Source organism: Rhamphochromis longiceps, linkage group LG14 (assembly GCF_057381845.1).
Source record: "Rhamphochromis longiceps isolate RC_006_pf linkage group LG14, R_longiceps_female_GT1.1, whole genome shotgun sequence".
Taxonomy (NCBI): Eukaryota; Metazoa; Chordata; class Actinopteri; order Cichliformes; family Cichlidae; genus Rhamphochromis; species Rhamphochromis longiceps.
In genome coordinates this window covers 21,640,705-21,665,457 of record NC_140570.1, presented here as the reverse complement: position 1 = coordinate 21,665,457, position 24,753 = coordinate 21,640,705, and the positions used below count along the sequence as shown (strand labels likewise).

General features: G+C 38.2%; 1 protein-coding gene across 1 annotated transcript; it reads left to right on the top strand.

Annotated features, from left to right (window-relative positions):
• On the top strand, positions 1–24,734 carry gosr1 (golgi SNAP receptor complex member 1). Its single transcript, XM_085379347.1, has 9 exons — positions 1–155; positions 2,923–3,034; positions 3,759–3,846; positions 3,972–4,079; positions 5,097–5,188; positions 8,492–8,566; positions 20,184–20,213; positions 22,098–22,180; positions 22,421–24,734. Exons 1-9 carry the CDS (start codon positions 122–124, stop codon positions 22,543–22,545), a joined length of 747 nt encoding a protein of 248 aa, XP_085235473.1. The 5' UTR covers positions 1–121; the 3' UTR covers positions 22,546–24,734.
• Positions 24,735–24,753: the final 19 nt, after the last annotated feature.

Genomic DNA, 24,753 nt, shown 5'->3' with positions numbered 1-24,753 from the left:
TGGTCTCTAGGTGACGCTGTGTTGTAGCTGATTGGCTGACGCGGTCGTGCGGTACGTCCTGTACGTTTTCTGCTGACACGTGACAGTACCCGGATTTTGGTGACGTCGCAGAACAACAAAGATGGCAGGAATAGGAACCAGCACGTACTGGGAAGGTAAGGCAACACTCGAGCCTGTTTACAGCAAGTAGTATTATAACAGCACTTTTTTTTTTTTTTTTTACCGTTTTCATAATATCAGCAATCAATTTGCCCCTGTCACTCCACCTCTGGCTGTAAGAAACATGGTTTAAAAACATACATGCCACTACAATACCAAGTTAGCTCCCAACAAGCTAGCGAACTAGACGCCGTGTAAGTTCATTTAACTCTGTTCCTTCGGCGGTTTAAGCCGTGTCGTTGATCTAAACAGCTTATCAGCCTGGCACATCGAGTGTGTCAGCTGCTTCGTTAATTGTCGGCAGTGAGCAGATAGCGTTTTCATATTTTCCCCCCCCTTGGTTAATGTAGTGTTAAAACAATGAGCTTTGTTGCTATAACGGTCTTGTTGCTTTAGCTTTCGGTAGCACAGGAGTTTTTTTTTGTTGATGTTTAATGCAGAAAACAAAATGGCATATTTTTTAAAATTGCCCCCCCCAATCCGGTGACAACTGATACAACTGTATCAGTTGTCACTGGATTAGAGGCGGGGTACTCCCTGAACAAGTCACAACTAAAACAACTAAATTGCTCATGGGACATTTCACCTTCGTAGTACCATGTTGGACCCGACTTTGGTCAGAGACTTTGGTCTATATTCGCATGAAAACATCACACAGTTGGCGCCAATTTGTGAATCTCCTGTACCACTACATCCCAAAAATGCTCTATTGAGATCTGAAGCCAGTGGTAGCCATTTGAGCACAGTAAAGTCATTATCATGTTCAGGAAACCAGTTTAAGGTGATTTGAGGTTTGTGGAATGGTGTATTATCCTGCTGGAAACAGCCATCAAAACTGTGGTTATAAAGGGATGGATATGATCAGCAACAAGACTCTGGTAGGCTGCTGCATTTAATTAATAATAATAATAATAATAAATTTTATTTATGAGCGCCTTTCAAGTCACCCAAGGACACTTTACAATAGGATAAAACACTTAGTAATTGATGCTCATTTGGAGATAAGGGACCTGGTAATAGCCAGCAGACCATTATAACACCACTATGAGCTTGAGCTATTGATTCAAGGCCAAATGGAGCCATGTTTTCCTGTTTTTTTTTTAGGATCCTGCTATTTTAATGTTGCAGCAGAAATTAAGACACATGTACCAGGCAACGTTTTTCCAATCCTCTACTGTCCATCTTTGGTGAACCTGTGAACTGTAATCTTACTACCCTGTTTTGTCCTTAGCTGTCAGAAATGACACCCAGTGTGCTGTAGGTAGGTTATCTGCTTTAAGGTTTGATGTATAGTGCATTCAGTGATGTTCTTCTCCATACTTTGGTTCTTACAATTGTTTTTGTTTTCTATTTAAGTAGTTCTTGTTGCCTTCCTGTCAACTTGAAGCAGTCTGCCCATTCTCCTCTGTCTTCAACAAGGCATTGTCTGCCAGGGAATTGTTGCTCACTTGATATTTTATGTTGATATTTTATGTTTTTGGACCATTTTTTTGTAACCCCTAGAAATGGTCATGTGGAAAAATCCTGAGTCTGAGTTTGTGAAATACTCAGACCACCCTATCTGCCATCAACAACCATGCCACATTCAAGTCACACAAATAACCTTCCTTGACAATTTGAACTTCAACAGGTTGTCTTGACTATGTCTTGACTTGACTATGCCTAAATGCATTGAATTGAAGCAAAAATTTCCCCGTTGTGGGATCAATGAAGTCTTATCTTATCTTATCTTATCTTATCTAATTGATTGTCTGAGAGTGTCACCATCTACCGGAACCGTGTTTGCACATATACTTGGCCAATAAACACGATTCTGATTCTTCTTATTATGATATTTGCTTTAATGAGTATTTGGATGTGTGTATTAAACAAATTGGCTAGAAAGTGTTTAATAGTGCAGGGCAATATGGCCAAAAATATTTATCACGATATATATTTTGAAATTTGCAATAACGATATAACTGACGGTAAGCACAACCAGAATTCATACATACGGCGCACTTCAATTTTTCAGAAAATCAAAGGATTGATTTTAAGAGCGACTTATTTTCCAAAAAACACGGTAATAACGACAGCCCGCTAGCATGCTCTACCAAAAATAGTGCTTTGGTGTGTATCTGACGGACGAAAGCTAAACCAGTTCCACACCACTGAACCATTTTTACAAACCAATTCTGGTTCATCTGTTTCATTCAACGATCTGCTTTCGCCCTTCTCATTCTGTCGCCGCCATGCTTTTTCTGCCAGGTGTGTATGAAAACAAAGGCACTGCGCATGCACGCTTTACCCATATTCTATCGCGATATTTCATTTTCTTATCATTGCCCAACATTATACCGGTATTACCGTGAACGGTATGATAGGGCCCAGCCCTAGTGTTTAACATAAATTATTCCTCTGTATAGGTTTCAGTGTTACATTTTTTGGATATCTGATATAAAATATTTTTAATAGAAGATGCACAAAAAGATTTTCAGTTTTGAAAATCTTGTCATGGTGAAATTTTGTTCTACATAGCTCTCATACTCTACTATACACTCTCTGCACAGTCAGCAACAGACAAAATAGACATCACAGCTGAGCAGTAGAGTCAAGTTGTCTTCATGTTGAGTTGCTAATTAAGAAAATAGCATTACAAAAAAGTTGAATGGACCATCTATCTATCTCTCTCTATCAATCAATCATCTACTCTGGGGCAATACTTAATTGATGGTGTTTTAGTTATTTTTAAGTATTTTATTGGGTTGATTGCTTCTGTTACAGATCTGCGAAAGCAGGCCAGACAGTTGGAGAACGAACTTGACCTGAAGTTGGTCTCTTTCAGTAAATTATGCACCAGCTACAGCAGCTCCAGAGATGGACGTCGAGGAGACACGTAAGATTTAGGCTTCTCACTCAACCGCAGAGTTAATAACTACTAAAAAGTTGAAACAATTAATATTCTTTTAGCAATAAATCTTTACCAAATGTAAAGATGTATTTATTGTATTTTATTGTTGTCATATTTAATCACATATTTAATATTATTCTTAAAAACAACGATATAGTAAAAAGATATAAAGATATAATGAAAGCAAAGATTGGTTCCAAAGCTTAAACTTAATGTTTTTTATTTTATTTTATTGGAGTTGAAAATGGGTTACTAGTCAAAATGTTATTATTTTTAATTATATTCATCATTCAGAGTTTTCATATCTAGCCTGAATTGTAATTGTTAAAATGCATATTTGTTAATCAGCTAATCTACAGCCACCCCTAAAGTAGCTTGAATGGAATATTCTAACACAAAAACTACATGTTTCTTTATTGCAGACCTTAAGGATTTTGAGACCAAGTAGGCTTTTGAAACATTACCAATCAAGAAAAAAAAACTTGATTACTTACTTCTGTTTGATTACAGTTATTTATTTTTTACTAACAGCTTTAAATTCTTTATTTGATGAATGTGTAATTTCTGCTATGACATAAAGCACATTTCTTATCCATTAAACACAAGAAAACAGTACAAGATTTTTTTTAATGTGAGTTAAAAACCAATTACAAATAAGCTGCTTTAAATAAAAATTCTTAATATTCTTCCATCTTATTTTTCCTTTCAGGTCAGACACCACACCTCTGCTAAACAACTCTACCCAGGACAGGATGTTTGACACCATGTCAGTGGAGATTGAACAGTTGCTAGCCAAAGTAAGTAAATTGTCTCAGGTCAGTGGAAAAGGACGGCAAAAAGAATATAATAAGAACAGAAATGGAAATATGCCTCGTCCTTCGTGTCTATCCATCCGTCCACTCTGTTTCCTTCTCTCTCTCAGCTGACTGCAGTGAATGACAAGATGGCGGAGTACACCAACTCTCCGGGCGCAGCTGCTCTCAACGCTGCTCTCATGCACACGCTCCAGAGGCACAGGGACATCCTACAGGTTTCCTGTCTTGTTCCTTTTTTCCTGTCGCTCATCTGTTTTCTATAGTTTTTTTTAACATTTTTATTTAATTGAAATCATTTTCTTTCATAGCGACTTCTTCTCAGTTATAGTTACTGAACTCAATGAAGAGCCCAAGAACTACTTTCTAAAGCACATACTGAGTCTTAGGCTACGTTCACGCTGCAGGCGAAAGCACATCAAATCTGACTTTTTTGACCCTGTGCGACCCATATCCAATCATGGTGTGACAGTGTGAACGGCACAAATCCGATATTTTCAAATCCGATCTGGGTCACTTTCGTATGTGGTGCTGAATCCGATACATATCTGATGTTTTAGAAAGGGACTGCTGCTTGAATGGTCAGGTCGCATTAAATCCGTCTTCTACGTCACTGACACAAGACAGACACCAATTATCAGTGCCGGAGAAGCGCCCGATAAGACATCGCGAACGCTTCCTGGCCGTCCATTGCAGATGTTAGTGAAACTGTTGGGAAGACAACGTTGGAGAAACGTGAACATTTTATTTGTACTGTATAATCTGCAGATTCTGACAGAAATCTGCAACTGTCCTTTGAAGCACCGCTCCTCTAAAACAGCAATAAGGATAATTATTAGGCCATATGTAAATAACAAAATAACTTTATAACTTAAAGCAAAATTGAGAAACGTGAAGTCTGAAACAAGTCTTTATATTAACGGCCATCAGTCAAACAATACTGTTTGGTCTGGGTCTAAACAGAGCGCGTTGTGTGTGACGTCTTCTTTTGTGCATGCAGGCCGCTTTGAGGGTTCACACTAAAGCGCGTTTGCTGTCACATTTTATTTGTAGTATGAAGAAGTAGACAAAAAAATCGGATTTGATCAAAAAATTGGAATTGAGTAATAAGACCTGCAGTGTGAACCTAGCCTTAGTGGTTCAGTTTTGTCCTGTTTACCACTTGTTTGTTTGTCTGTCTTTCCTGTATTCCTTTTTTTAAAAACAAAACAAAAAAACCTTTATTTTCCTCGAAGGACTACACACATGAATTCCACAAAACCAAAGGCAACTTTTTGGCCATCCGGGAAAGGGAAGACCTTCTAGGGTCTGTCAGGAAAGACATTGAGTGAGTACTCAGCCACAGCACCTTCTAATTTCATTTAGCTTTTATAGCAGTGTGGGAATGTTTTAATTAATTAATTAATTATTATTTTTATTAATGTCGTTGTTGTTGTTGTTTATTATATTATAGTAAATGATAAGATCCTACACACGCATGCTTTCTTGTGTTTTGATCTGAAAGGGTGCTGAGCAATAAAAACGGTCAAGCACTGCTCTTATGTCGTAGACCTTATTCCTGAGAGGAATACGGTAATTGAAACTTCACTTCCATTTGGCATGTTCTTGAACAAATAGAAGATTCGTGCTCACTTTGGCCTTGCATTGAGGAAGTGCATCCTCTCTTCAGATTTGCACAGTTTGAGGGAATTTATTGAAACGAAGGTCTCCCTAGACCATGAGTCTTCTTTTTGCAGTGGCTTATTGATCTGTGAAGGCACTGATGATGGCAAACAGTGAGCACTGCAGGATTCTTATTGATCCTTCCCTGTCCATCTAGAGTACAAAGAGAAGAGTTCTCATGCAGAGGCGTCTTGCAGGCAGGCATACATGTTCAATAGGAATACACTCACTTAACTATGTATAAATATACAAATGTAGTATTCATTAAGTAATTTATAAAGCTCTTAAGGAGCTTACTATAAATTAAAATAGTTTACATTTTTCCAGAATGACCTGAGTGTGAAAAAACAACAGATTAAACAGCATTGGGTGCAGTTTTTCATTTAAATTATGAAACTAAGGATAGGGTACAGGATACTAAGCAGACTTTTGTGTAATACCAATTTGTGTCACGAGATGTTGTATCAAGTCATTGGACCCTCGAGTGTGTCTTGAGTCCAGCACAAGAAGAAGGTAAAATACCGATGAAATGACAGATATTGTGGTGAATCAGACACTGCTAGAAAATGATGCCTTAACCACCAGCAGCAGTAAAGGAGCAGTCAAATGCATGATTTTATTCTCTCTGTTTTAACAGAGGATGGGAGAGGTTATCAAATATAGTGTGAATCTTTACTTAATAAAGTATTAATCAGGATTTTCATTACATTTGAAATCACTGAAAGTAATATTTTTTTTAAGGACGCAAATGTATCTCTTTATTTTAGGAGCCACTTCATTACATAGGACATCGGTGGAGCTTTTTTTTTTTTTTTTTTGGCCAATTGTTTTTATTTTGGGTTTTTTTCCACTTTAATGTTTTTTCTGCTTTTTCACCACTTTAAAAGCACCTTTGTCTGATCTTTTAAGTGCAAAAGATGCATTTTCATACAGTTTTCTAGCATGATGTGGCAACTTATTGCCTAGCAACCGGAAAATGACTTTTAATTAAAGAGACCACCCCTTATCTGAATGATCCTAAGTATCAATACTGGCAAATAATAGACAGAAAGCAATAAGATGTGACTTGAAAATATATGACAAAATTCTGTTGTCGAAAACAGCAAAAACAATTTCCTGATCACAGAATTCTGGACTTTGTGTTTTTACATTGTCTTCTTGGCAGCACAGTTTAAGCCTTGGCCTATCTGAACACTAACGTAGTTACAAGATGCTTTTATAAAATACAATTTTGGGGTCAGTACAGAAATGTGTAAAATATCATGACATTAATACAGTGATGGAATATCTGGTGCAGCTAAGCATTTTCTCTTTTGTCAGGCAGAGGGCAGTAGAGCTCTTGGCTGTGAAGTAAATGGACCAGCACACGTTTCAGAATATGTTTTCCATGTGGTAACAAGAAGGAGTCCGAACTATCTAATTGATACAAGCACTCAAATGAAACAGTGAGGCATATATCAAACACCATATCAATAACTTGCATTGTGCTTACAGACTACTGAAGCACACACACACCACATTCATAGTAATAGCATGCTGCAGAGCTGAGCTGAGATGTAACAACCCTTCTTCTCCTGCTTTGATTTTTAAATGTCAGCAACAAAAATGACAGTTTTCTATGATTTACATTGGTGCCCTTTTAAAAAGCCTCGCCGGAGTGATGAATCGGTCTGTCAGTACAAAGAATTCTGGTCCCACAGAAGCATCAGCCCAGTTGCTAGGGTGGTCAGATTGGGCTCAAGGCAGTCACTCTGGGGTGTACTATATGTGCTCATAGCCTTCCTCCTCCCCTGCTCGACGAGAGGGTGGGGCAGTGTTAAATGACCAGAAACGAAGAAGGCATGGGAGTCAGCAGTTCAGGGCTGCTGATAGCTAGAGATTCATCAAACAGAAAAGAATGGGTTTGCTGTGTTTACTTTGTGAGTGGTGCAACGCCCATTCATCACTTCTGACTGCTCAGTAGAGGAGAGCACGGTTCTTTTTCTGTTTCTTCATTAACCATAAAAAAAATCTCTTTTTCTCCTTTTTTTTTTCTCTAGGAAAACAGTTCTTTGAATTTTGCTTTGTTCACTGCAGCAGCTTTAATTCAAAAGATCTGACAAAAATGACACATTTAAGGAATCATAATTTTTAAATGTCCCTGCAGTTTCTCAGACTCAGACCTACTTGGGCAGTTGGCCAATCATGGCTTATAGTTTTATGGAAACGCAATATTTAGTCTGAAGAATTATTATTATTGCAAAGGGTGGCATCCTTGGTGTGAAAATACAAAAAGGAAATTAGATATTTGATGCAGTGTTAAAAAAAAGAATGGGTTAGAAACACAAAAAGAGCCATGAAAGACAATCAAGTCGTTAAAAAAAAAGTTTAAAATGCTTACCTTCTCTGTCTGGCTTTTCTGATTAATTAATCATTACATAATCACTGTATGCAATAGCCATATATGCTACAAATATTAGCAGTTTGTGTGAATTAGTAAAGCGCTACCATACCAGTAAAGCGATTAACACCTTTAACGCTGTTATCACATTGCTAATGTGCAGTTTAAGGAACAAGGCCTTTACATTTTTATATTCCTTGTATATGCTGTGTGTTTTAGTGGTCCTTGCAAAGAAGAGTGAGATCTGCAGGATAAAACGCAGATTGTCACCTCACTTTGAAAGTTAGCCAGCCTTTGGTACCCTGTGGCAATCTGCTTGTGAAAATTACATTGGCAGCCTTACAGATTGCTCCTTTTTGATTGACTTCTGATTCTGATGTATGCAAAGTTACAGAGACAAGAATTGGGATCAAGGCTGTCGCCTGTTAACTTGGGCTGTCATTTTAGATTTATTTCTTATCTACACTTTGAAAACTTGATTTTGACACACAAGTAAATCTGACATTGCCTAAATGTTGAAAATTACCATTCATTTAAAAAAAAAAAAAAAAAAGTATTATTCACGAGTGTATCTGCCTGCCTTTTTAGGACATACAAGAGCGGTTCTGGGGTCAACAACAGAAGAACAGAGCTGTTCCTAAAGGAGCATGAGCATCTGAGAAAGTAAGTTCCCAAAGCATTTGTATTATTTAACCATAGCAGTTAAAAGTAGAATAAGGTTGCCATCCTAAATGTGAAATAGTCCGATATTTTTTTTAGGAAAGCAAGCTGGAATAACCTTGATGGCGCAGGCCCACGATTTGGGAAAAACAAATAAAAATGTCTTTTTCTGACACATTCATTTGTTCTCTTCATGCGTTTACTTCATAGCAGATGTGAAGTTCTTCTGTTAATTCATAACTTAAGGTCTTATATGAGCATGCATGACAGAGAAGATCAAATCCTGATCTCTAGCAACCTTAGTATCCCACAATCTTTTGGCTGACTCTCAACCCCTGCAGAACAGCATGTGGTTCTTTTTTTATGCGTTTCCCTGTGTTTGTGCCAGAGGTGTTAGATGCACACTGCATGGAAAGTAAAATTGGATAGCAGCAGGGCACACACACACACACACACACACACACACACACACACACACACACACACACACAAAGAAACGAAACACAAATTTACCACAGAGCTATTTACATGGCCAATACATAGCAGTGTGACTGATTAGTATTTGCATTTGTTTCCCATATCAAGTTCTCAAAGGAATAATGCTGCAATTATTCCCTCTCAAAGACCTCTCCATTCATTTTCTAACAGGCTTTACCTGCTCCCACAATGCATGGCTAATATTTATATACTGAAATTGATGTTTATGTAATGACCCTTTAAAATACAGTGTGGTCTAGTTAAATAACTTTAATCGCATAGCATTTTATGGATTTTTTTATGTCTTTGAAATAAAGCAGTTACACTTTTTTACTATATGTTCAGTTAAATATAAATTTGCATTTAAATTAGTAACTAACACGAAGCAACTAGCACGAAGGTCAGTAACGCTCCTGTTTCAACAACATTAAATTGTATTTAACAGGTATCTTAAATGTTAATCTAGCCACCTCCTCCAGCTTGTTTGAGGAAACACCAAGAGATTCCCAGGGCAGCCGAGAGCTATTATCTGTCCAACGTGTCCTGGATATGAATATGATCCAGAACCTTATTCTTTTGGTCACTACCCAAGGCTCTTTACAATAGTTGAGCGTAGGGACGTTGGACGACCAGTAAATCGAGACCTTTGCTTTTTCGCTTTGAGTCAATCTCCCACTCCCCTTGCCCATCACTCCTAAACAAGACCTTGAAATATTTAAACTCTTCCGTGGGACAATAACGCATCCCTGACCCGGAGTGGGCACTCCAGCTTTTTCTAGCTGACGACCATGGCGTAAAACTTGGAGGTGCTGATTCTCATTCCGTCGCTTCATACTCGGCTGCAAACTGCTCCAGAAAAAATGAACAGAATCTGTGACAAAGGGCAGCACTAGCAAAGTCCAAAACCCACTGGGAACGAGTCTGACTTATTGCTGGCTATGCGGACAAAGCAACAGTTTCTGTGGGATCGAATGGGTCTTGGCAACGGGTCCGACCACGCATACTCCCGAAGCATTTCACACAGAATACTCAGAGGGTATGGCTTCTGCAAGTCCGCAAAACACATGTAGATTGCTTGGGCTACCTCCCATGAACCCTCAATCATTCTCAAGAGTATAAAGAGCTGGTCCAGTGTTCCGTGACCAGGGCAGTTATTTGGGACAAAAACCACATTGTTCCTCCTGTATCCCGAGGTTCGACTAACCAGCTGTTAGTCGAACCTCAGATACTCTACTTTCCAGCACCCTGACATAGCTTTTGGGAGGCTGAGGAGTGTGATCACCCTATAGTTGGAGCACAACCTCTGGTCCCCCTTTTTAAAGATGGGAACAACCACCCCAGTTTGCCAATCAGACCTTTGGATTGTCAAAGATCTTTTACCGTCCAACAAAATTCTTAGTTAAAGTCAGCAGTGCTCCACCCACACTATACACAGTGCAGGTAGACCACCACTTTCCCCTCCTGAGTCAACTGATTGTTTTCCAGAAACCATTCGAGGCAGTCAAAAAGTATTTTTCCATGGCCTCTCCAAACTCCTCCCACAGCCCAGTTTTTGCTTCAGGCACTGCCCGAGATGTGTTCTGCTTGGCCTGTTGGTAACTATCAGCTGCCTCCAAAGTCCCACAGGCTAACCAAGCTAGGTTAGGACTCCCTCTTTAGTTCGATTACGCTCTTCACCTTCAGTGTCGACCATTTGGTTCAGGGGTTACACCCATGCCAGACACCAACTACCTTGCAGCCACAGCTCTGTGTAGCAGGTTCAGCAATGACTCAATGTCCCTAGTCTACCAATGGAATGTTGTCGAAGCTCTGCTGGGAGTGGAAGTGGCCTAGGGTGTACCATATGTCTCTGTGTTTTTTGTTTATTTGTTTGTTTTTTGACGGTATGTCTTTATAGCACCTATTTAATGGTACTGATAAACAGTATCAGTAAATTTAATACTGCAGTGAAAGTGTCCATGGCTCCTTCATCTCTGTATTCTGTAGGTCTGTAGTCAGTTTTATTTAATACAGTGCCAAATTACAACAACAGTCACCTCAAGGCGCTTTATGTTGTAAGCTATACCCTACAATAATACAACAAAGAAAACCCCAACAATCATATGACCCCTATGATCAAGCGGTTTGGCGACAGTGAGAAGGACAAACTCCCTTTTAACAGGAAGAAACCTCCAGCAGAACCAGGCTCAGAGAAGACGACCATCTGCCATGAGTGGTTGGTGTGCTGTGTCTATTTTTCTCTTTGTCGTCCCCCATTTCTTTTGTGTTGTCCAGAAGGAAATGGAATGCGGTGCTACAAATGCTGTGACTCTTCTATACTGACCTATAGGTGGCAGCAACATGCCAAGATATATAGCAATGTGCAAATAAAGATGAAGAAGAAGAGGACTGCAGGCCAAAAGAAATGGATGTAAATAATTGAGAGGAAGGAAATGGATTCAACACATTTGTTAGAGCTCAAGGATATAATCAAAGGTATTGCTGAGTTAAACAGAATAAAAAATGAGCAGAGGTATTCTAGCGTTCACAAAACACTCAATATTTGATGGTTAATTGGAGTACAATTCAGCCTGTGTAAGTTCAGTGGTTTTCAAGAATCACATAGGTACTGCTGACTGCTGAACTGTATAACATGACATTTCATTACCATGAATTGTTCAGGTGGGAAACATTTGGTCCTAGCATTCATATGGATGCTACTCTAACGCATTACTGCCCATGTTATTGGACACCGAGCAACCCCCTGATGGGGTTGGCGTCCCACAGAGAACAGTGTATCTTACCACACCACAGAAACTGCTCAGTGGATGTATCATACAACCCATATAACACAATGGATGCTTTAACAGCATCCCAGTACCAGACAGTACTCCTGTGACATAATAGCTGGAGATGGCTTCTATTTCGTGGCTGATAAATGAATATTTAGGTGTGCTCATTTTAGCACATGAGGGAGACAAGTTAATGCTTCAAGTGCTTGAGTGGGTCGAAGAATATTTTGGCTCCAAACATCTTAACTGAATATGTAATATAAATTATTTTAAAATGAAGATTATTTAAAAACACACACACAGCTAAACATTACCATTTGAGATGCTTTCTCAGCAGTCAGGCTGTTTTGCTTGTCATTTGCATTTGATCAGGATATTGTTAATTAAATTTTGTTATTAAACCACAGCCCATACTATCTATAGGGCTTCCCCTTACCATTGGCATAGATGGGAGGGAAAGTGGATACTGGAGATGAGGATTGAGTTACACTTGATTGATCCTATTAAAGCCATAAAACAGGAAAGGGAAAAGAGAGAAAAGGGATGTAATGTGTTGGTGAGTATCACTGTTATCCACAGATACCCGATAAATATGAGAGATTTGAGTGAAAATCTTACTTTCCTGGCGCAGTCTGTGATGATCTCTTGTCAAAGGTGACTTTTATGGAAAAGTAGCATGAATAATGAGGTTTCTTTTATGTAAAGCTGCATGATCTGTTTTAATTTATTGAACTTTTTTTGCTTCATCATGCTGCCCCAATAATTTAGCGTGGAAAATGTAAGTAGGAGGCCTTGTGTAATGACTGTGTTTGAACCATTTATAAATTGGCAAATGATGGCTTGAGGCTGCCAAACTGGTCAGCTAAGACTAATCAATTTGCAGCCTATAAAACAGCTCTCTTGCAGTTAATCTACAAGCTACTGCAGTGAGTGAAATGCTTGCAAATCTCTATTGATTCTTAAGAGAACCCACTGAAACAAATATCAGTGAGCAACTTTTATTTATTTCATGACTGCACCTTCAGATATGAAGATTCATACCTATGTTTTATCATCTGAGAAGGGGTCCGCTTTACCATAGGAGTGAAAATATAAAGAAAGGAGACAATGTGGCAAGCATCTACAAAAAAAAATCATCCTCTTCCTCCTCACCTCAAGATTCATCACCTGAGCTGAAGTCAAGCCTCTAACACATGAAAATGTGTATAAACATGTTTATGTGTTCTAGATATTGTTGCAATTACTCATTTTCAGCAGCTACGAATGAGCCGGCTTTAACAACAGTAGCTGGTTGTAAGCTATTATGCCAGCTAACGTTAGGCTTCAGTGTCTTAAAAATCACATTTTCTCACTGACAGTTTGACACTCTGCGAATTAACTCTCGTATTTGTTCTCATGTGAGAATATAATTTGAGTCCAGTTAAAAAAAAAAAAAGTTTCATTAATGCTCGGTAACAGTGGATAACAATAGCTAACAGCGGTGCTAACCGACAGAAAAGTTCATTGTATCCTCAACATCTCACCTCAGTATTGCTGTCCTCAGGAAGAAGTGAGCTTCTCTGACTCCATGACTTGTATCGGATTCTTTTCACAAAGATTTACAGCCTCCTGTAAATGGTTACATAAGCTTGTCATCTGGCATATAAACAGTGGACTGGTTAGATTTTCTTAACCAAATCCAGTTGTTAAGTGATGACGTATAAACCCTGCTTCCAGGTCCAAACTACTCTGCGTTTATTAAGTGATCACTGTTGGCCTCTCTCGGCAGCACATTTTAAAGATTGGTTTTTAAAACCTTACAGTATAACTACAGACCAGCAAATATAACAACATATTAATTAGGGGTGGGGGAAAAAATCGATACTGTGTAGTATCGTGATATTTTGTTTGCTAATAATGTATCGATACAGGGACAGCAGAAATCGATATTTTGTTACAAAAAAAGTTTTTGTGGACTGGAACATGCTCTGACTTCAGAGCATGTTGATCAGCTCCTTTTTCTGAGCAAGAATCCTGACATTCCTTCACTGTCCAAATGTGTTTAACTTTTTTTTTTTTTTTTGGCAGCGATAAACTAAATTTAAGACATGTTTTATTTTAATTAAGTTTAAAACTTTTTTATTTAATGTAAAATTATATTTTGTTTTAATTTACTTTCAAATTCTTCAGTTGCTGAATGGGCTGCATAGTTTTCATAAATTGCATAGTTCAGAATAGCTATAATTGTACCAGATGGTTGCATTCAGTTAAGTTGGACTAGACTGTAATACAAACCGTTCAGTTTGTCAACAATAAAACTGACTGAAATGAGAGAAAGACTGAGTGTGAGACTTTGATATTAGATAAAATGAATATTGATAAAGCTTACCTTTATGTACAGAATCTGAATATCGCAAAATATTTTAAAAAAATTGCAATAATATCGTATCGTGCGTTAAGTATTGTGATAATATCGTATCGTGGGATGTATGGTGATTCCCACCTCTAATATTAATCACTAACCTTGTATTGTGGATGGATTATCTCAGTTGTTCTCCTGACTGAAGTTTGGCCCGTTTACAGCATCCTGCCATGCAATTGCATTTGTCCCTAACCATTGGAAACCCTCACATTAACTTGAATCAAGTGGAAAAAAGTTAGCGTTCATCCTCCAGCTTTACCGTGTTTACAGTATATTATGCTAACCATAACTGTGTAGCTAGCCACCACTTACCACATCATTATATACCAGCTTGCTCAACTTAAGTAACCCTACAAACGTCACTGCTGTTTAGTTTTTTGTCTTTGTTTATGTCAGAAGTGATAGCAGAGCGGTATGTATTAATTTTTTCTGAAATCCCTCAGTCAGAACATGCTATATTATCTTTAGATGGAAACTAGCGAGCCAACTCCCTGCTAACTTCAAACTCCGTTAAACTTCATAAATTCTGTTTTCGTGGATGCCTGGATGTTAAATTTAATTGTTACACCTGGTAGAGCAGCCACACTCATCATTTTATTAAAGATGAAAGAATTTAGACCATTTTTAACTCTCAGTGATGCCACGTTGTCCGTTTGACTGTGGGACCTGAAGCGGAGTTTGGACCCGGAAATGGATAATGACGTCAGACTTAAAGACAGGATGGCAAACCAAATAGTGAAAGACTATTTTTTTGTTTGTTTGTTTATTTGCTTGTTTGTTTGTTTTTTTTAACACACAAACAGTAGTAGAAACACACCGATTGGCCACAACTATTACTGGGTACAGTCTAAATTTAATGTTTTCGATCTCTCTTGGTTGACTAAAGCTGCAACTATAGCTAGGATTATGTACTTAAATTGGAAGGTGTAAGAAAAAAAACTTGAATGAAGTTGAATCCAGTCTATAATCTACTGACATCTAGTGGTGAGGTTTTATACACTGTAACTTTAAGATAGCTTTCATCAGTTTTCAGTATGTGGTTCTACAGCAGTCAGATGTTTCTACATATTAGAGCTGAAAGCTGTTTTCAGTTTTGTCACTGATACTCATTGCTTTAGCTTTAGTTTATAATAGTCTTTGGCAAGTGTAACTTGATGCCATTTAGTAATTAAAGCTACTATAAATGCTGCTGATCTGTTATTTCGCCTCATCATTGGTTCTTTCTCCATCCTTGTAGATCTGTTTTTCCATTTCTCTTTGCCATAGAGGTTAGCCTTCATAAATAAACAAGAGATAGGGAGGGAGGGAGGGGTAAGTCCATTAAAAGTTCATGCTGCAACAGCTTTAATGGTAGTGGTCACATAAGGACTTCTAGTTCAAACTCACAAGGAAATCCAATGATGATTCTCTGGATGCTTTTCTTTTCACTCACAAAGTTGAGTTATTAAGCTTTAAGATATGCTCTGAGTCTTTATTTCAGTAAATACTGTCACAACTCATCATTTTGTGTCCATTTAGGCTCTATAGTCTGCCTGTTTCTAAATGTGTAAGCTCTGTTTGCCAGGCTCATGAGAATTGCATGTGATGCTTTGCTTCAAGTGAAAAAGCATCTAAATATCATCTACATATCAAACAAGACATATTCAAATTGTGCATTTTTATAACAAATAAAAAATTAAAAAGTTAGTGCAGCATAACGAACAAGGGCATCAAATCGCACGATCCATGAGCCACATCCAACAGCTGCAAAGAACCTGCAATTTGTGAATGTTTCTGTTTGCTAATCATTAAGGCCAGCATGGTTGCTGAATAATTGTGTACTTTGCTAAGTTACTTAGGTAATTTAGCAAAGTACACAATAGTAATTTGGTGAGAGTTAGGTATTTTACAACTACAGTGCTTAGGCTGTGTGGGTTAGTTATCTTCACAGTTGTCCAGTTAATCTGTTTTCTTTTAACAAGGACAGTTATTTGCCCATTTTAATAATGAAAATACTCAAATAGCCAGGGCTGGTACTTCTAAAACTGTAGTGGCCAGTATAACATGCCAATATCTCTTTTATAATTTTTTTGCAAGGTCTTGATCATGGTGAACTCTTCAGGTTTTCCACCTAGCATTTTAAACAGGTGTTCAAAGTCTCTCTGTCACTCTGTTGTCTTCAAGATGCCTGCATTTAGTCTGTCTAGCCTGTTGCCGATTTTTAAGTTTGCACCATGGATACACGGTGAAGTGCTTTCTCGTATTTTTTCTATCACATTACAACTTACCACAGAACTAGTTCAGGACGTTTAGAGATTTAATTATAGATTTACCCAACAAAAGTGTTTGTGGACCAATTTGTGTCAGTTAATTTATGTTTTTTCACACTTTTGTAATGATATGAGGACAATACCACAGCTTATTTTAAATCTATCATCCATATCAACCATATTCACTGACTAGCTCACACAAAACAGTCCATTATGATCTATTTCATATCCATTTCCTTGTGAAAGCAATTTAAACATCAAGATTGTTTACGGTTTGGGAGAGAAGACTCATTTCAGTGAGTTGAAAGTGTTTAGCTGCTTACTGGCATGTTCTGATTTTCCTCTCAGTACTTAATGTTGGTAATGTTTTAGTGGGACTTCTCAGTAGCAAAACGTGTACCATAGCTTCATTGACAAATGATTCTCCTACCAGAAACGCTACATCCAGATGAACAGAATGAACTTTCTGGGATTTCCTTACCAGGATGACTGAGCATGCAGTTTATGTTATCTGTTGGCCCTTCAACTAAACTTTGATGTAAACTTTGGAGGTCATTCAAAGCCCTTCTTTGGATATTGGCTGCCTTTTCTTCTTTTCTCTGTCAGGACGATCCCACGCTGCATCAATTATGTTGTGGTACAGGCTCTGGGGAGGCACACCATGCATACATTTAACCCTTGTATGGTGTTCGGGTCTGTGAGACCCGTGTTCAGTTTTTTTCAAAAGAAAAATTAAACAATTAATTATTTTTTCACGTGTAAATGTGTTGTGTCTTTCCACTCACTCCACTTGATTATAACTGATTTATTTATAACATTTTATATAAAAGAAAAACGAGAAGCACATTAATTCATAAATGTGATCTAACAAAGGTAAAGGGAAAAAATTAACCATGTTTGCTGTTCATATGTCTTGTAATTGGGATGAAGTAAACATCTGTTGAGTAATTTAACATAAAATTGTTTGATAGTGTTAATTTGGAAAGCCAAAACTCTAGCGGGTCCACCAGACCCATGAACACTGGCTGAGTAACAAAAATACGAACACCACACAAGGGTTAAAGGACTTGTGGGCAGTACTGTTTTAATCCTTGTAGCCATGATTTTGCAATGCATGTAGTATTTTTTTTTTTAACATACTGTTCAGATGAAACCAAAGTGTACATAATTGTCAATAAGCATTCTGTCTGTGTGATCATTTGTTTGTGAATCGCAGCAGATCATATGGACAGTATGGGTTGATTCATCAAAATGGAAAGGGCAATTAGCTGGAAGCTAATGAGTGACTTAATGACGGCAGGAAAACAACTGACCAAGGGAAACAGAAAGAACCCCACTCAAAGCTGAAACCACAGAAATTCTAATATACATAAATGGCACAATCAAGCTCACCACTATAGCTGCAAAATGATTATGGAGGATATAAAGCATAAATCTTTTGCCACATCTCATCTCTGCACATAAAAACTCCATAAATCAAGGCGGATCCCGAGCTTTCTCTTTTTCCTCTTCAGCTCATTATTTATCAGCAGAACACTGTCAGGTGAAGGACAGTTAAAGGCTTCGTTTTTTTGTCGCACCTCCTTCCATCTTTTAAGCAGTCTCTGTCCATATTGCATTCTTAAGTTCTTCTTTTTTGGCCTCTTTCAGACATACAGTGTTTATTCGCACCAATTAATTTAATATTTTATTAACCAAATACTTATTTCAAGTTTTTATATGTTTTAAAATCTCAGATCCTAGAATATAATTTCTGGTCTTTTTCTAATGCTATAAAGTCTTATTCCTACTGCATAATTGCCTAATTGCAGTCTTCTTCAGTCCACCCACCAGCTCCCATAATACATTTATTAAGTGAAATGGTAACTGGCATCTAACTCATAATGAAGTTAGATGCCAGTTATCATTTCACCTCCTGTAACTGATTTCATTCAGTCAGACAAATGCAGTTACGATCTTACAAACTACTGCCAAAAAAAGGAGGTTGGTGCCAGTGTGGGCAGCTGTGATCCAAGAACAGAAGGATGCACAGCCCACATTGTGAATATGCATTATAGTCCAATTGGTCCTGCCCACTCGCTGCCTAGAAGACAAAAAGTTAAATAAGACATATTACCTTTCAATACCACAGATAGTAGGGAGCTCTAGTGAAAAAAGGTCCCTTGTTATGTCTGGGCTTGGCTTTCTTTACCACCTTTCCTGTAAACACTCACTGCAAAGCAAAATAAAAGTCAGCTGGAGCAGAAAATAGTTCTATCAAGTCACAGATGAAGAAATGGACTGCTAATTGGTACCCAGTAATAGTTTATCAAAACTGAAGCACAGATATCTGAGACTGACTTGACCTCGCAGCAAACCATAATATTATTCAAATAAAAGCGCTCTAAAAGTTTATGATGCAGATGCATGCGTGCACACACACACAAACACAAACTGTGCATTTTCCTTTTTATTCTGAGTAAACTGATATGTTTCGTAGGTCATTATTTTGATTTGCTGTGGTACAAGACAACAGAGTGATATTCACAGGTGGGCAGACTTGAGCAAGTGAGGTACTGGAACCTAGAACGGGAGGTTTGCCCACAGGGAGCATAAATAAAAGTTATAAGATAACTGACTATCCACTAGTCAAAGAAAAATTGGCAGATTAGTCAGCTACCAAAATAGTCTTTAGTTGCCCTAATTGCTAGTAACCTAGAGGAACTACAGTTTTTGCCACATTTTCCAGCTCTTGGTGGTTTCCTCTCATGTTTGCCCATCAACAGAGAGAATGACAGAATCACAAAAACTGTGATGCAATCAGGAAGATCTCGCATCTTGCAAGTGAGGTATAAATCTTTTAGCGCCTTCTCTTACTTCATCTCAACATTGTTAAGAGCTTAACGGAAACCGCACATTGAGCATGCAGGTGGAGGATGTGGAGCTGCTGAATGGAAGATGAATGACTGTTGAACTATGAAATACAATCCCTGCAGTTTTGTTTGTTTGGTTGACTTTAGTTCTCTGGAACATTATCCAAATTGATTCCAATTAGAAGATAAACCGCTGAAAGCTTTTTTGCTTATGAGCAACCTGAGACACAAAACAAGTGTTACAGCATAAGAGGTTTGTGTGGGATTAGGAGTGTAGCAGTGCCTTCCACTTTCCCCTCTTTTATGCAGTGATGCAGAACGTTAACCTCCGGGCATCTGAGTTGATTTATCCATGAGGGGAAAATGAACAAAACAAATAAAAAAGAGAAAAAAAAAAAGACTAATGCCTTTTTGGTGCAACTCAGTCACTGCTATATGGGCCAAATATAATGGTGTTGTCGCCCTTGCAAACATCAACGGATCCGTTGCAGTTGGCGCATGAGTGTACAATTTGCTGGCGTTTGCTCCCATTTTAATGATAAATCAGTACAGAAGCTCAGAGACTCACAGATTGTACAGGAGGAGATCTTAAAAGACACTCAAAACTGTGCAAGTTTTGTTCTGTTTTTTAATTTAACAGAATCTACCACAACTCTTTCTTTTTTTTTTTTTTTGTGAGAAAGTATATCAGTCTTCCAACAGCTTGACCAGACCAAACCATACTGTAGCATGGCCTTTGGTTTTGTGTCAGGAAGTATACAAATTCTGCCAAATCAAGCATGCAGATTCCTTGTTTATTCTGCAGTGCTTGTATCAATATCTAACCAGTGCCCTTCCCTTGCGTTTTTCTCTCCTTCTCACTGTCTATAGCTCAGATCGACTGATGGATGACACAATAAGGTAAGCCCTTCTTTCCCTTATTCATCTGTGTCTGGTTCTTACAAAGATTTCTTCTTGTTTGTTGTTGCTAAGTATGTGCTCACAGAGCATTGTTGCTTTGCATTGATTTCCCCTTTATAATGTGGCTGGCTCTTTTCAATATAATTTAAAGTCTCTTAAGATGAGTATTGTTCTGGTTTCTGGCTATAGTTAAAAAATGGGTTTAAAAATTACAGTTCTCTCAGGTGTGACAGATAACACGTTATCTTCTTAAATATAATGAACTGTAGTTTACAGGCTATCCTTTTAAAAAGTTTTGTAGATGTAGTTAGTTTAATCTTAATGACCTCAGTCCAAGGAGAAGAGGCACTGTTTGCTGCACATATTGCATTAAGAGGCACTATCATAATTTGTGATCTGGGATTTTATTCAACAGTTTGCTGGACAGTTTAACATTCCTCGTTTAGGTCACCAAAAAACAAAAACTGACTGATCAGAGTGCACTTCTGTCCTCCAGCTCTGATTCTCATGAGCCGGTTAACACTGACTAGTCGAGGTTGCTGGTATCAGCAAAGTGATTCTTCCTAACTGAGGAGAACATGATCCCCAAAACACAGCTCCAGGCCAAGACTGCAGATTGTCCCCTCAGCAACCTCCAAACCACAGGAGATGCTAAGACCCCACCCACCCGTACTCACACATCACACGCACAACACGTTCAGACGAACACAGTGGTCATAGTCTCTCAGTGCTCAGTCGAAACACACACACACACACACACACACACACACACACACACACACACACACACACACACACACACACACACACACACACACACACACACAGCTCATCATGTTTACCAGCCAAAAGAGTAAACAACTGGTGATTTCATTTACTTTGTTTTCACCGGCATCCTCTGGGGATCTTTTACTCTGAGATGGGAGGAATTGGTCCCCTATGACTAGTTCTGTTTGTCACCAGTCTGAATACTAGCATAATCCTACATGTAGTGAAAATTTAGAATAATTGAACATTTTTTGCTCGAATCAAAAATTTTCCTTTCTATAATATGACATATGTTCAAATAGTATATTATTCATTGTGTCGTATATAAGGGGCGTTAAACGGGTCTAAAAGCTTTTATAATTGGCTGATGTCACATCATCTTTAAACCGATTAAATGATGCTTCTCAGCATGTCATGTCTTTTTAAAGTAACTTCTCTCCTTGCATAAGCAAACCAGTACCACTCGCAGCCACTGCTGCTGGCATCTAGCCATTAGTTATTGTTTATAGAACCTGTTTGTGGATCTTTTTTGGTACAGCTGTGGAGAGGTTACTGTAAGAGAAATAAATGATTATTAGGGATTAGTTCTTACAACTAAAAGTTGAACAAAGTGCTTGAAGGTGGGCTCTGAAGCTTGTATTGATTATTTTGTGTAACATAGAGCCTGAAACTTTTCCTGCCAACTGCTCAGCTGCACTTTGCTGCTCTGAAGATTCCTGAGGCCCAAGTTTTAGAACAAGAAGCACAATACCACAGCACATCTGTACTGCCCTTATAGGTGCCTAACCATCTCATAAAGATACTGCATGTAGGAGGGAGGAATAGTGTTTGAATGAGCAGGAATGATCACAATTTTAGGTTTTACCCTTTAAATCCTTTTCTGTAGTTTTGATTTACAAAAAAAAGGTTTAGAAACAGTACTGAATGACACAGGGGATTTACAGCACCACGATGTTTGGTGGAGACAACCAAAGTAAAAAAAGAAAAGATAAAAATTACATTTTCTAACTCGCCTACAGTCAGAGGTACTTTTCCATTACTAATAAAGAGCAAAGACATGAAGGATTGTCACTTTTCTCTACTCATCTGTTTTGCTACATCTTTCTTTTTCTTCAGCATTGCTATGGCGACCAAGGAGAACGTAACCTTCCAAAGGGGCATGCTGAAATCCATACAGAGCAAGGTCAATACTCTGGCCAGTATCCTTTATGTTGCACATGTGCAGTGTTGTATGCGGGGAACCAAATGACCTCCTTTAAAGTTATCTTTAAAGGATTTCTAGACTGAAATCAGTATAGGACATTCAAAAATTAGCGCTCACATATTTGATAGAAAATGGTCTTTCTTATTAGGATTTATAGAAATGTAGCCAGTAATAGTGTTACTGAGGTTACTATATCCCATATTTGTGTATTTTTCCTTAATTTACACTCTTTCAGACCGTTTCCCAGCTATCAACAACCTCATTCAGCGAATCAACCTGCGAAAGAGAAGGGACTCTCTGATCCTTGGCGCGGTGATTGGCGTTTGCACCATTCTCCTCCTGCTCTATGCCTTCCACTGAAACTCAGTCTTTAAAGAGGCAGGATTCATCTGCTCTTTGTAGCATGGAAACTCTCTGGGGGCTGAGCTGAGTGATTGGAGGACCCTGGAGGTTCCCGAGCAGAAGGACATTAAGTTGGTCCAGTTTTGGGACAGGAGCAAATTTTGGCCAACATTTTCTACTGAACCTGTATTTAGCAGCGGGGACAGATGGCGGGTTGGTGGTTGGGTGTTTTCTGCCAACAAGAGAACGAAGACCAAAACTACAAATAAGACTAGATAAAAAATATATATTGATAAATCACCTTGAGAGCAATTCTGTGCCACTGAAAGTGTAAAGAGACTGAGATTGTGTGATGGATTTATTATTTTTTTTTTCACAGGTGAAGGATTTTAAGCTGAATGGTTGTTTTTAATTGGTGGAGTGGGATGGATAGTTAATTGTGGGCTGTACAATGTGAATTAATAAATTATTCATATCAGTATGTACAACAAAGTGTGTGACACTAGAAGATGCTCATTTAGAACATTTTTGAAACTCTATTATTTGAAACTTCATCAACATTTCTGCATAAATGTAATGCCACCACAAGGCTCCAATAATAATAATAATAATAATAATAATAATAATCTGTTACATTTTATGTGTTTTACCCCTGGAAAGTGGATTTATAAAGTTAATGACAGGTGGGAGAGAGATTCAAGAAAGTGATATTGAGGTTCAAAGGCAGAGCCATCGGTTGTATCTTACATTTTTACATTCAGAGGTTCTGAGCAAAAGTGTTAAGCCACCCCACATTTCTTTGTTTTTGTTTGAAAATGGGAAATATGTGCAGCAGTTTTTTGAAACATTTATAAGCCTGCGTTAACATACAGTTCATAAGGCAAAAAAAGGAGTTTGTACAGTTCTAATAAGCTTGAAAGTCAATATTTCGTGGGACCAGCTTTCTTGTAATTTCTTTTGTCTTCAGCAAAAGTTCTCCAGATTTCTTGATAGACGTTCAAAACTCTTCTTTGGATATTCGATGCCTTTTGTTCTTTGGCAGAGTGTTTGGGATCAATGTCATGCTAAAAAAGCTGATGGAACTGCATGGTGGATCAGTCTGATGATACTTTTGCAAATACAGCTCCAAAACACGACGATTTGAATAAAAACCTGTGTAATGTTGCCTTTCCTCCCTGTTTCTCTACCTTGCACTGAGACCATTTCTGATGAGACTTCAGTGAACAGTAGACGGACAGAAAATTAGTGAAGAAGAAGCCAATATCCAAATAAAACCTTTGAAAGACCTTCAGGAAGACAAAAGCACTATTGCGCAAGAACGCGTTAAAAAAGTCAAGAAAGACTGGCTCAGTGGAAGCAAAATATAAAGAAATGAGGGGTGGCTCAAGACTTTTGGACAGCACTGTCAATAAATTAACTCACAGGTTAATCAGGAGCCATTACTTGTTAAAATAAGGCATTTTTAGTATAAGGCAGTCATGGCATAGAATGAAAACAATCATTACTTGCACACATCCACATTAATATATACATTTCAGTTACTTCTTACTGTAATCTTTTAAACTTGTGTTAAAGTTTTTGTAACTTGCTTGATCGTCTAAGTTCAGTCCTAAATCATTGAATATAAGAAAGCATTAAATAAATGGCAGCTTTTCTCTTTTGGAACAGTTGATCCACATGCTTGCCTGATTGGCTGTTTTCAAAGCCATGCAAAATAAAGTATCTTTTAAGAAGAAAAAAACTGGTGAAATATATTCAGTCACAAACCTTTTTATAGTGCACTGCTTCAAGGTTTCCATAGCAGAAAAATGAAAGCAGGGCTTGATGACCAGCCTCTGGTGGAGTTAAACGTTTTGCACATTTCACAGTGTACCTGGCAGACCTGAGCCTGACTGACTGCGTCTGGTTTGAATCCACTTGGAACTCAAAGAGGCACTAGAGGCGCTGAATCCTTCAGCTGAGAAGGGAATGACGGCAGACAGGCTTCGACTCATTCGATTAAAGTCTTAGTTTGTTGGTGCCGGTGCTGGAATGTGAAAGCAAAGCAGCTGTGTGAGAAACATCAATGCGCTTTTCTCTCACTGCTTCAGGCTGTCAGTTGACTGTAATCCAATACAAAAATGTCCACAACAGTGGAGTGATGAGAGAGCCTTTGGTTTCTTGTTCTCATCCCCTCTGTTTGATGCCTTCCTCACAAAGAAAACCTATATATATATATATATATAT